General features: G+C 36.8%; 1 protein-coding gene across 8 annotated transcripts in view; it reads left to right on the top strand.

Annotated features, from left to right (window-relative positions):
* Nucleotides 1–13,521, top strand: part of MCF2 (MCF.2 cell line derived transforming sequence) — a 129,999-nt gene that overhangs the window by 73,371 nt on the left and 43,107 nt on the right. For 7 of the 8 annotated variants that reach the window (XM_055377036.2, XM_063703054.1, XM_055377039.2 and 4 more), the window contains 5 exons: nt 4,753–4,872; nt 5,695–5,811; nt 7,364–7,513; nt 10,450–10,583; nt 10,899–11,013. In XM_055377036.2, coding sequence (XP_055233011.2) covers nt 4,753–4,872; nt 5,695–5,811; nt 7,364–7,513; nt 10,450–10,583; nt 10,899–11,013 — 636 coding nt within the window. The remainder of the gene's footprint in view (nt 1–4,752; nt 4,873–5,694; nt 5,812–7,363; nt 7,514–10,449; nt 10,584–10,898; nt 11,014–13,521) is intronic. The other variant, XM_055377042.2, reaches the window with a different exon arrangement.

Genomic DNA, 13,521 nt, shown 5'->3' with positions numbered 1-13,521 from the left:
CTGTTGGGTTAACAGAATCCATGTGCTCTAGGAAGATATGCAAAAAAGATTATAAAATTGTACTATAAACTATAACAAAAAATATTGTAAATGTAATTATGTAGTCAATAAATGAAGTTGTCATCCCTTGATGGTGCATTTTCTTTAAAAGCCCAAGTTTTTCTGGGCTTTTTGTGACAAGTGAATTAATAAATATTTTGAAGGAATTAAGGAATGAGAAGGTATGCTAAGATAATCAGAAGGTTTTACTTAAGAATGAACTGATTAGCATATGGAATGATCTTTAGAAGCAATTTATATAGCCGTCAATGTTTGGGATAATCCACTTTATTAAATAGAGCAATAACAGGTTTAATAAACATGCAACATAAAATCCCTAGCTTATGAGCAGCTGAATACCCCTACCCCTGCTTAAAATCACTTCCCCACTCATCTTGCAGACAGTGATTTTCCTTCTCTCTCCTTTCTTTCTACTTTGTTCCCTGCTATGTGATCAGCTGTCTCTGGACCTGGCTGCTGGTACAGCCTTGCTCTCCTAGGAATGGCAGAGTAGACAGCAGGGCCTTACCTCAGGCAGAGAGTTGCTACATAGCTCTCTCTATTCCCATAGTATCCTCCCATCCCCTCCTCCCTCACACATAATTTTGGAGATGGGTGAGTACCCCTGGCTTGAAGTCAGCCCCAGGTTCTTGTATCCAGATAATTCTAGATACAAGAGAATATGAGATTAAGGGAAGTCAGAGAGAGAAAGATGAAACCAGATCAACTTAGAATCCATGAAAGAATAAAAGTAATTTTGCTTTAAATGTTGGCAAAAGTAGGGTGCTTTCAATTTCATTTAAAAGTGAAAAAATAAACAGGTTCAAGGCAGGTGAGTATAATAATATAATGGGAATTTACCCAGGTGAAGAAAAAGGAGAGGCTCAACTCCTAAAATTAAGGGAGTAAAAATAGAATCTGTGCTTTCCACTTAAAAATAGGCCAAAAGTTCCCACAAGTCCCTGTCAGATTCTTCCCTTAAGCTAGCCTTTATCCATGTCCCTAAAGTTTTCTACCCAAACCTGCTTGTCCTGACGTCCGAGAATCCAAGGCAAAATTTTAAAACTATCTTATTAATATTTTTTACAGTTTAAAAAGTGCCTTTTCATGTCCTTTGCCCACTTTTTAATGGGGTTGTTTGTTTTTCTCTTGTAAATTTGTTTAAGTTCCTTAAATACTGCATGTTCTCACTTAAAAGTGGGAGCTAAATAAGAAGTTATGAACACAAAGAAGGAAACAACAGACACTGGGGTCTACTTGAGGGTGGAGGGTGGGAGGAGGGAGAGGAGCAGAAAAGATCACTATTGGGTACTGAGCTGAATACCTAGGTGAAGTAATAATATGTACAACAACCCCCACTGTGACACGTGTTTATCTATGTAACCTTTGCATGTACCCCCAAACCTAAAATAAAAATTTTAGAAGTGCCTTTATATTCATTATTTCTTTTAATTCCTGTAATAACTGGAAAACATATATTTCTTTTTTTTTGGCAGAGTCTCACCCTGTTGCCCAGGCTGGAGTGCAGTGGCACAATCTCAGATCACCGCAGCCTCCACCTCCTGGGTTCAAGTGATTCTCATGCTTCAGCCTCCCCAGTAGCGGGGACCACAGGCGTGTGCCAACACACCTGGCTAATTTTTTGTATTTTTAGTAGAAACGGGTTTTCACCATGTTGGCCAGGCTGGTCTCGAACTCCTGGCCTCAAATAATCCTCCCACCTCAGCTTCCCAAAGTGCTGGGATTACAGGTGTGAGCCACCGTGCCCAGCTGGAAAATACATATTATACTTAACATAAAATAAAATATACATTATGTACATAATAGAAGGTAGGATATACATTACCATTGGAACTCTCTGTTTCTCTGTCTCTCTCTGTTTCTGTATACATGTTAACTTTATTCTTTTCAATGTTTCCCCAGCAGCAGGGCTCTTGGCAATCTGCTGCTTTTAAATGGCATCCTCAAAGTTTCCTTCACTCAGTACTCGTTTGAAAATTCTAGGGCAGGACTTCTTTGGCCCTGCTTACATCAAATGTTCATGCTTACCTTTTTTCTTTTTCTTTTTTAAAAAGATGAGGTCTCGCTCTGTCGCCCAGGCTGGAGTGCAGTAGCACCATCATGGCTCACTGCAGGCTCAACTTCCTGGGCTCAAGTGATCCTCCCCCCTCAGCCTCCTGAGTAACTGGAACCATAGGCGCATGCCACCATGACTGGATAATTTTTAAATTTTTTGTAGAGATGGTGTCTCACTATGTTGTCCAGGCTGTTCTGGAACTCTTGGCCTCAAGTGATCCTCCATCCTCGGTCTCCTAAACTGTTGGGATTACAGGCATGAATCACCATGTCTGGCCCTAATCATACTTCTAATCACTATTAATCATTGTGTGTTGGAAGGGCAGGGCCGTGTAGGAAAATAAGAGTTCTCATTTGGAACCAATGTGTAGAATAATAGAAGGAGGAGTCGTTTCTCAGATGAAGGGAGGGAGTAACAGTCATGGCCTCCTGGGGGAATTATGAGTTGGACAGCCATCCCAATTTATGTATATTGATAATCATTGTTTAATTTATTGATTTAATTTTATGCTCTTTTAATTTACTTATTTGTGCTTATCACACTCATTTCTCTTTCATTTACTCTAGTTCTCATTGCCACTTAACATTTTATGTTTTATCACCATCTCAAATTAAATTAGGAAAATCCGCAGTTTTGAGCATCATTTCCCAAAGAGTCTATGTTTTATACCCTGGTGGAAGTTACTTTTTTCTTTTATTTTAAAATAGACTTTATTTTTTTAGAGCAGTTTTAAGTTCACAACAAAATTTAACAGGAAGTACAAAGAGTTCCCATAAACTCCTTGCCCCACAGTATCTTATTCTTAGTTTATAGTTTTGTTTAATTACTAGTATTGTAATATGCCTGAAATATAATTGCAGGTGGAACATTTTTCATATATTTTGCTCTATTATGCTCTAATCTGCCATCTTGAGGCTGATGGCTCCTGATTCTGCACTTTTAGCCTAGACTTCTTTCCCTTCTTAATTGTACAAACAGCTATCCGAAGGACATCATCTGGATGTCCTGCTGACCCTTCGAACCTAACGTGTATATGAATGGAGATCAGAATCTTGTTTCCCTTCTTAAAACCTGTTTCTCTTGTGTTTCCCATCTCAGTGAAGGTTGTACTATTCAACCAGTTACTCAAGCCCCAAATCTGGAGTTTGATCCTCCTAGTACCTCCTTTCTCGGCAAGTACATCAAGTAGTTATGTCTTGCTGATTGTGCTTCCTAAATTCTACTCTTATTCCTGGTATCATTACTTTAGTTCAGAAACTCATCATTCCTGGCTTGGATTACTGTACCAGCCTCCTAGCTCATCTGTCTGCTTCTACTCTTGTTCAAATCCAGTTCTTCCCAAAGCCAAAGTGATGTTTCTAAAATGCAAATTTGACCATGTTGTTCTGATGCTCAAAACCTTTTAGAGACTCCCCTTCCCTCCAGGAAAAAAACCCATGATCCTTTATGATGTGGTTCTGGCCCATTTTCCCAACACCATCTCCCATTGTCCCCCAGCGTCATTTCATCTAGCTCTCTTGACTAGGGCCTTTTCAGGAGGTGGAGTAGTTTAGTGATGAAGAGCACAGACTTAGGGGCAAATGAAGGCTTTGCCAGCTGGGGGAAGGTATCCTTAAACTCTCTGAGTCTCACTTTCTTTATTTGTAAAAGTGAGTAACCTAACTCCTTCATAGAATTATTATGAAAAGAATTTATGATAATATTGGCAAAATGCTTTGCACAGAGTAAGCATTTAGTACGTGGTGATTTGTTATTAAAATTGGGCTATGTTACTCCGTTCTCCACTTATTTTGCAATGTGTCCTCCTTCTTTGTCTTTTGAATTCTTTAGTGTAGCAGTTATTTTTGACTGCATACTATGTGCCAGCAAGTTCTAGAAGCTGGGGAAACATTGGTGAACTAGAACAACATTCTGATCCAGTTAACTCCTTGTTATGCTTCAAGATCTTTTTGACCTTCCTATGTCTCGGAGAGTTTGTGCTATCATTTCCCCTTGTATATTTTTCTAATTTCTTTGATTACTTATCAACTTAGTTAAAGAATTGCTGATTAGCAATGGACTCTGCAGTTGAACTGTTGGGTAGAGATTGTATTTTCTTAATTTGTGAACATTCAGTGCCTAACAGAGCTTGATATTCATTTAAATACATGAAGTAGACACATAGAAGATGTTCAGTAAATATTGATTGGATTAAAATAAAAATATAATCCCATAATAAAGTTTTCTTTCATTGTTTAGTGTAAATACACAGACAAAAACCCTTTGACTTTTAAGGTTATCCTAGGAAACTGCCACCTAATTCTATTTGTTTTTATAGGAAATAGGTGCAATTTGAGTTCAAATAACTCTAAAATAAAGATTCAGAGTCTATTTCTTCATAACGTTGGATCTGCTTCTTTAGTGTGAGAAAATTTCGTACCAGAAGTGTTGCAAGGATCTGACCTGGAGCCTTACATTATTTTTCTATTTGCATGTTTTTAGATTTTATCAATATCCATTTGTAAAGTGTTGGCCTTTTACTGGCTTTTATGAATTTAAAATTTGTTTCCTTCAGTTACATATTTTCTGATATGTGCTCAGTTGAGTGTGTGTTGACAATTTTTTTTTCCAATTTCTTTTGTTCTTTCTTCCTACAGGCTTCCTTCCCTGGGAACTTGCACTTGGTTTTGGTTTTACGTCCTACCAGCTTTCTTCAACGAACGTTCACAGACATTGGGTTTCGGTTTAGTCAGGAGGATTTTATGCTTAAATTACCAGTAAGAGTATATTATTTAAATGTTTTGTTCCTGTAATTCTCATGAAGACCTGTACCATGCTGTTTATATTTTACATGTGTCCATGTGTCATTTAAAAGAAAAAAATTAAAATTTGTCTTTTAAAAGTATACATTTGAAATGCCCAAAAGTCTTTCACTTCTACCATTTGAAAAAGAAATCGATTCATCAATTTATAACAAAGCAATTACTTTTGCAAAAAATATGTCATATATGTTATATATATGTGTATATATGTATGTGTGCATGTGTGTATATGTATGTGCGTGTATGTGTATATAAGCAGGAAATTTAATTTTTAGTAAAATTGAGCGTATGTTTTATGTATTTGAACTCCCGTGAACTTACATCCTGAGCTAGTCCAGAGTACCATGACTTTTTAAAAATATTTTTGTATGTTTTTAAGGTTAGGAATAGGGTGCTCATAAATTTTGATACTTTTGAAAAGGTCACCCCTCCTGATAAATTATAACTTACTACATAAAGTCCTTTTCTTTGTTGTGAGCATAGCATTCTTTTAGAAGCTGGACCATTAACAATGCAAACTTTTAGATGGAGGAAAATTAGGCGTTTTGGTTTCTGTAGAGATTGATTTAGCTTTACAGAAAATGTTTTGTAAATAAAAACTGTTATTATCTGAAGAAGGTAGCGCATACATGTATGGGGGCATGTACAGGAGAGAACTGTTAAAACCATTTATCAGAGGTAACTTTCTGCTAAGTGTATGACAAAGTTCATTTTACAGTTTAATGGAGGGATGGCATGAAGGGCAGTTAACAGTATCTTTTTTGCTTATTTATATAGGTTGTTATGCTGAGCTCAGTTAGTGATTTGCTGACATACATTGATGACAAGCAATTAACCCCTGAGTTAGGCGGCACCTTGCAGTACTGCCACAGTGAATGGATCATCTTCAGAAATGTATGTTGTCTTTGCCCTTACTGTAGAGCCTATAGTTCTTCATGTTAGCCTTTAAATCTAGTTCTAGAATTCTTTCCTATTTGAAAAAACAAAACAAAACAAAACAAAACAAAAAAACCAGCTTTCTGGGCCCTCACTTTTCACATACATATAAATTCAACATCTTGGTTTTCTTCCATAGGCAATATCTAGAAATGATGAGCAGTCACTGAGGATGGCAATTGAAGGAGAATCCTAGGGAATAAGGAGATCATACTCTGCCCATCCCCTCCTGTGGCTATGTAGTAACTTGAAGAAAAAAAGGGTTTGGATTCAAATCCTGGCCCTGCTGATTTTTAGTTATATGACCTTGGTCAATATACATAACCTCTCTAAGTCTTAGTTTTCCTAACTGTAAAATGGGACTAATAATACCTTACCTCATAGGGATCTTAAAAAGACTAAATGAGATAGCAAAAGTAAAATGTTTTACACAGTGCCTAGCATATGGCAAACCGTCAATAAGTGCAAATAGTATTATTAATCTCATTATTCTAGTGATGCTTCTGAGGCATTTAGATTTGTAGCAAAGAGTGTACTTCTGTTTTAGAAATTTACAAATAGGCAAAGGCCCTGCACCTCCCAAGTGTGTCTGTGGTACATAAGTATCTTGACTTCTAATCCCAGAGATAGGGGAACCCTTCTGAAGAAATTAATGATGTCCCATTAAATTAGGATTCCATTTTCCTCATACTTGTTCTTCACTCAACATTTCATTCATTAATTCATTTAACAATGCATTCATTCAACAATTCATTCATTCACATGAAGATGTATTGCCAAAATTAGCAACGCCTAGCCTTTAATAACCTGTAATGCTATAAATAAACAAGCAAATATTTTGATATGCATGGTTAACAGATAGTCATATGGTCTCTACATTTTGCCCTTCTTTCTCAGAGTAATTGATTTTAGAAACAAAAGAAACAACAAAACCGTACTTACCATTTTATGGCAACAAAGGCTTTGGGGCCACCATTCCAAATATTCTATAGTACCTGAAATGAGTTGTTGTGACTAGTTTTTCCCCAATTTCCTTCAATTATCACCTTGTTTGGAATGCTAATGCTTATTCACAAATGATAATAAACAAATATAAAGCGACTTTACTGTTCTCATCTCTCTTCAGAAGTAAAGTTATTATAAGGCAATTTTGCCAATTGGAGAGTTTATAGAATAAGGAAAATACCGATATTTTCAAGAAAATAAAACAAACTACTCAATACATGGCATCTTTAAGAAATAGTTTTCATTAGTGTCCAAGAAATAAGTCAAGAAATTTGGATAAAAGATATTCAGGAAGACTCTTAATCTTCCTTCAGTTTCTTAGAGTTTTAGATGAAGAGTTACAGTTGATTGCCAAGAGCAATGCCATATTTCTCTAGCAGAGGAGAGTTCATAGCATATGTGTTTGCCGTTATACCCCCAATAAAAACAAATACACTTACTGATCCAGTTTTTGATATGCTCATGGAGTTATCATATAATTAAAGTAATCACCGGCTCTTTGCAGGCTATAGAAAATTTTGCCCTCACAGTGAAAGAAATGGCTCAGATGTTACAGTCCTTTGGAACTGAGCTGGCTGAGACAGAACTACCAGATGATATTCCCTCAATAGAAGAAATTCTGGCAATTCGTGCTGAAAGGTATCATCTGTTGAAGGTATGTCTGATAGAGTTAACAAACAAAAGATTTCCATGGTCTTTATCTAGAGAGGTGTTTATTATCTCCATTTTACACTGACTGTTGCATAAGGGGACATAAAAGACATTTATGTAATATATTTAAAAACTAAAAAAATTATACTTTATAAGAGAAGACTGTCCTGGATATGTTAGACCTAAGTGTCCCCTCCGTAAATGGTGCATTAATTTGAGAAGTTATTTAAAAACATCTTATAAATGCTGCAGAAAAAGAAATATAGTCTTTTGTTTTACTATGTGCAGTCATGTACTGCATAAGGTTGTTTTGGTTAATGATGAACCACATATATGACAGTAGTCCCATATGATTATACCATATTTTTACTGTACCTTTTCTATGTTTAGACATGTTTAGATACACAAACGTATACCGTTGTGTTACAACTGCCTACAGTATGCCTACAACTGCCTACAGTATACAGTACAGTAACATGCTGTACAGGTTTGTAGCTTAGGAGCAATAGGCTATACCCTGTAGCCTAGGTGTCCAGTAGGCTATCCATCTAGGTTTGTGTAAATGCACTCTGTGATGTTCACAAAATGATGAAATCACCTAACAATGCATTTCTCGGAACATATCCCCAACATTAAGTGATGCATGGCTGTATTTTTTATTTTTGATGAGAAGTCAGGAGGCCAAGTTTCTAGTCCCATCTCTGCTGTGAGCTAGCATTGTGACCAAGGCTAACATTGCTCAATTGATTGTAAGTTCTCTTCTCTGCAGAATACTAGGTCTTGATGTTTCCTACAGTAGACCAGGGGTTGCAAATTGTTTGTGCTCTCCTACCCAGGTCTTTGTGGAGTGTTGTTTTGTGAAGGATTCTGAAGTGCAATTCAGATAATCAGCAAGTATTTTTTGGATCCACTTTCTTCAGAAAGTTTAAGAATAATCTGAACAAGCACTGGGCATTCATATAACTTGTCTCTTTCATCTGATAATAGACATACTGTGTGCATTAGAAGATTAAAGCTGTATATAGAGATATGTGTTTAAATTAAAAAGATAAACTGAATTTTTTTCCAACTTTTATTTTAGGTCCAGAGGGTACATGCGCAGGTTTGTTACATGGATAAATTGTGGGATGCTGTGGTTTGGTGTACGAATGATCCTGTCACCCAAGTAGTGAGCATAGTACCAGATAGGTAGTTTTTCAACACTCTCCCTCCTCCCACCCTCCTTCCTCTAGTAGTCCCCACTGTCTATTGTTCCCATCTTTATGTCCATGTGTACCTAATGTTTAGCTCCCACTTGTGAGAACATGCAGTATTTGGTTTCCTGTTCTTGCATTAATTTGCTTAGGATAATGGCCTACAGCTGCATCCATGTTGCTGCAGAGGACATGATCTCGTTCTTTTTTATGACTGTATAGTATTCCATGGTGTATATGTACCACATTTTCTTTATACAGTCCACCATTGATGGGCACCTAGGTTGATTCCGTGTTTCTACTATTGTGAATAGTGCTGCAATGACGTATGAGTGCATCTGTCTTTTAGTAGAACAATTTATTTTCCTTTGGGTATAAACCCAGTAATGGGAATGCTGGGTTGAATGGTATTCTGTTTTAAGCTCTTTGAGAAATCTCCAGACTGCTTTCCACAGTGACTGAACTAATTTACATCCCCAACAAGTATGTGTCAGTGTTCCCTTTTCTCTGTAGCCTCACCAGCATCTGTTATTTTTTGTCTTTTTAATAATAGTCATTTTGACTGGTGTGAGATGGTACCTCATTGTGGTTTGATTTGCAAGAAACTGACCTTTTGAATCACAATCTAAAAACAAAGCTCTGTCCAAGGAAAGAAAGCTCTGTTTTTCACAAACTGCACGTTGTCAGGCAATTTGCTTACCTTTTCTGAGTTGCAGTTTCTGTATCTTTACAGTGAGGTTGGTGATGACGATGATGCATCATACCTGGTAGGATTGCTGTGAAGATGAATGAGGCAAAGAAAGTGATCTATGTATAACAATGTTCCGTACATAGTTGGTACTTTGTAAATATTGGCTTTTAATGTTGATATTATTACCCATATTGGTGATGGTGTCATGGAATCTGTCCTCAGAATAAATGTACACCAAAACTTTTGCTTACAATTTCAAGGGACTCTTGGACCACCTGAAAGAAATCTTAAATCACTCTTAGATGTCTGAGAAAGGTCTATATTGTTACACCACCCACTGAGGTTAAGCCCTTCTGAATAGAGGCATATACTTCTTGATGAGTTAATTAAACCTAAATGTGAAGTAAAATAAGACTTAAGGCAGGGAGTGATTGGTAGCAATTAAGGATTAGTAGCAAAGGCATTTAACTGTATCTGAATATGCATTAAGTATTATTTGCAATTGTATGCTTTCTACTGTGGTGGTTTTTATTGTGCTACTACTGCTTTATTTGAGCTCATTAAAAGTGTTAGCAGAACAGTGCCAGGTGCAGTGGTACATATTTGTTGCCCCTGCTACGCGGGAGCCTGAGGCAGGAGAACTGCTTGAGCCCAGGAGTTTGTGTCCAGCCTGGGCAACATAGCAAGATCCCATCTCTAAAAAAGTAAATAAAAATAAAATATTAGCAGAATAGGATGGACTGGATTGGAACTTTCTACCAGTTAGAGAAGGAGGCTACAAATAGAGCACATGGTACTTCTGCCCATGATGATCTTATAAAAACATTAATTGCAACATCCATCTCTAAGGCAAGGGCTTCTTGGATCTTCACAGCTTTTAGATTTTGTGGCACTGAGATTTTGAAATTTTGTGAATTTTCAGAGAGCTATGAAAGCAAAGGCCATTCTAGAATTAACTGTTTCTATTCTTCATGCCATAGTTGTATGCTCCCTTCCCATCACATCATTCAGGTTGGATTACTAATTAGGTGATACTCCTTTTGTGTCTTTGGACAGAATGATATTACAGCTGTAACCAAAGAAGGAAAAATTCTGCTAACAAATCTGGAAGTGCCTGACACTGAAGGAGCTGTCAGTTCAAGACTAGAATGTCATCGGCAAATAAGTGGTGACTGGCAAACTATTAATAAGTGAGTACTCTCTTTTTGGTTTAGAGTTACTTATTTTATATTTTTGAAAGGAAATTATACATTTTTGCTACAATATGTTAAGTGTTAAAGTATTCCTGGACCTCTGGAAACCTGAGAACTTATTTCTAGGTTGTCCTACAGAGATGATTTTGCTTGTAGAAGAGATTCTGTGGACATTGGTTGTCTCTATAGGTAGATCCAAGTGTCATGGGCTATGACTTTGCCTATAATTCTTAATGTCCAGACCACACTTATCTACATACTTACAAAACAGATAGTTGCTTTTAGGAATTTATTGGAGTTTTCTTTCTTAAGGTTGCTGACTCAAGTACATGATATGGAAACAGCTTTTGATGGATTTTGGGAAAAACATCAATTAAAAATGGAGCAGTATCTGCAACTATGGAAGTTTGAGCAGGATTTTCAACAGGTCAGTTAAAACATTTCTTTGTATACCTTTTTTCATTACACCAGAGGTTTTTACTCCTTAATCATGAGAAATCCTGCCTTGCAAGATGCCCATTTGTACCCACAAAGAAAAAAAAAAGAGGAGGCAAATGTAAATGAACCTTGGCTTAGACTGAAGAAAACCTCTACTAAAATTCTGAGACTTCTACTTTTTCAGCTTACTCATTTCCTTTGAGAAAGTATCAAACTGCCAATATATATGACAGGGACAAAGTTATTCTCTACTTTGAGGTTTGTTATTCAAATTTATCTTAGCTCTAAAGGGTATTCAAGGTTATGAGGTAGCTTTCCAAGGGAATACCAACTTCCTTCTTGGTTTTTAAATCCCATGTACCTATGCTGACCATATTTAATAAGACCTAACAAGCTTTTATTCCTGATCCAGGAGTTTATTCCTGTGAAAAGCCTGAGAGATGAAATTAAATAAGTTTAATAAATAATTAAAAATACATTCCAATTGGACCTTCCTGGAAAATCCATCATATATGGTCAAGATGCATAGATTTAGTTTCTTTTCCTTTTGCGGTCATGTTCAACCTTCTCACAGTCTCTCTCACAGTATATACTTCACCAGAGGATCCAAGGAAAACTCACTTGTTCCTCTTGCATGTGCCCAAGCTTGTTTTCTGCCCATGAATGGCTTACTTGCTTTGTATTTCACTTGCTCATCAGAGTTAGGTTTGGGAGGAGCACTGTACTCTGGACACAGGGCTCAGTTACCACTAGCGCTTTCTCTCCTTTGTTTCAAACATCTTTTGAAATGTTCTGCATGAAACCTTCCCTGAAGAAAGAATAGGTCAAGTTGCTCTTGGTCTTTCTAGGTATTTGTGTTTCTCCCTTGTCTCCAACTGAATACACAGAAAGTAGCACTTTTCCTGAACATACCCATTATGCTTATACTTACATATTAATTTGCATCCATACCAAATTCTTGTCCTGTGGTTATGTTCTGTTTCCCCAAGTCATTAATTCCTGTCTTTAATCAATATTGTTGTTTGTCTTAGATTACAATCTCACTGACATGGTGTATCTCATAGTGACATGTCGTATCTCATAGTGACATGTCGACAAGTTCTGTATGTCTAGAAACATGACTTTTTAAAAAAACACGTAGAAACATAAACTTACAGAAAAATTGCAAATATAAGAAAAATAAAAATACCCATATACCTTCTTCCCAGATTAACTTAATGACAATATTTTACTCCATTTGCTCTATTATTTTTATTCCCTCCCTCATATATATACAGATAATATTTTTTTCTGATCTGACAAATAATATATTTTCTGACCCATTTGAGTGTAAGTTGCACACATGATGGCCCTTTCCCCCTAAATGCTTCCATTTTTTCTAGTAATAGGGATATTCTGTTATATAACCATAGTACAGTTATCAGATTCAGTACATTTAACAATGCAATACTTTTATATTATCTACCATTGGTATGTCAATTTTGTCAGTTGACTCAGTCAAGTCTTTTATAGCATTTATTTTTCCTTCAGAATCAGATCCTATATAGGGTCCAGTCTTGCAGTAAGTTGTTTCGTGTCTTTAGTGCCCTTGAATCTAGAACATTTCCACAGCCTTTCTTTGTCTTTTATGACGCTGACATTTTGAAGAATATAGTCCTTTTTTTTTTTTGAGACAGTTGTGTCTCCCAGGCTGGAGTACAGTGACACAATCATAGCTACTGTAGCCTCAAACTCCTGGGCTTAAGCCATCCTCCCCCCTCAGCCTCCCAAGTAGCTGGGACTACAGGTATGCACCACCATGCCTGGCTAACTTTTTAATTTTTGTAGGGATGGGGTCTCACTGTGTTGCCCAGGCTGGTCTGCAACTCCTAGGCTCAAACAATCCTCCCGCCTCAGCCTCCCAAAGTGCTGGGATTCCAGGCATGAGCTATAAGGACTCATGCCCAGCCATAGTCCCTTTTTAAATACATTTTTCTTCATTTGGAGTTTGTTGGACATCTTCTCATGATTCTATTTAGTATACATGACCAGCTAGAATACCACATTAGTGAAGTGTCCTTCTTAAGGAATCATATCTGCAGGTGAATGAAGCCTACCTCCCTCTTATTGTTGATGTGGATTCTGATTACCTATTCAGGGTGTTGTTGAATTTCTCCACTGTAAAGCTACTTTTACTCCCCTTCTAACTAGTAGGAAATGTGTGGGGAGAAAATTTAAGGTTATGCAAATATCCTGCTTCTCATCAAAATTTCCCCGTAAATTTAGCATCAACTGATGATGTTTGCCTGGACAAATCTGTGCTGTGATGGTTGCAAAATAATGATTATTTTCAACCCCCATGTCCAGTCCACATTTATCAGTCCACACTAGGCATTCTACTGAAGCAAGAGCCTTCCCTTCTCTCCATTTATTTCTTTATTTGATTCAAAGATTTTTACTTATTGGTTTTTAAAACTTTCAACTTTTATTTTAGATTCAGGGCATACACATACACGTT

The sequence above is a fragment of the Gorilla gorilla genome, chromosome X (assembly GCF_029281585.2).
Source record: "Gorilla gorilla gorilla isolate KB3781 chromosome X, NHGRI_mGorGor1-v2.1_pri, whole genome shotgun sequence".
NCBI classification, from domain to species: Eukaryota; Metazoa; Chordata; class Mammalia; order Primates; family Hominidae; genus Gorilla; species Gorilla gorilla.
This window is presented reverse-complemented; position numbering and strand designations above follow the sequence as displayed.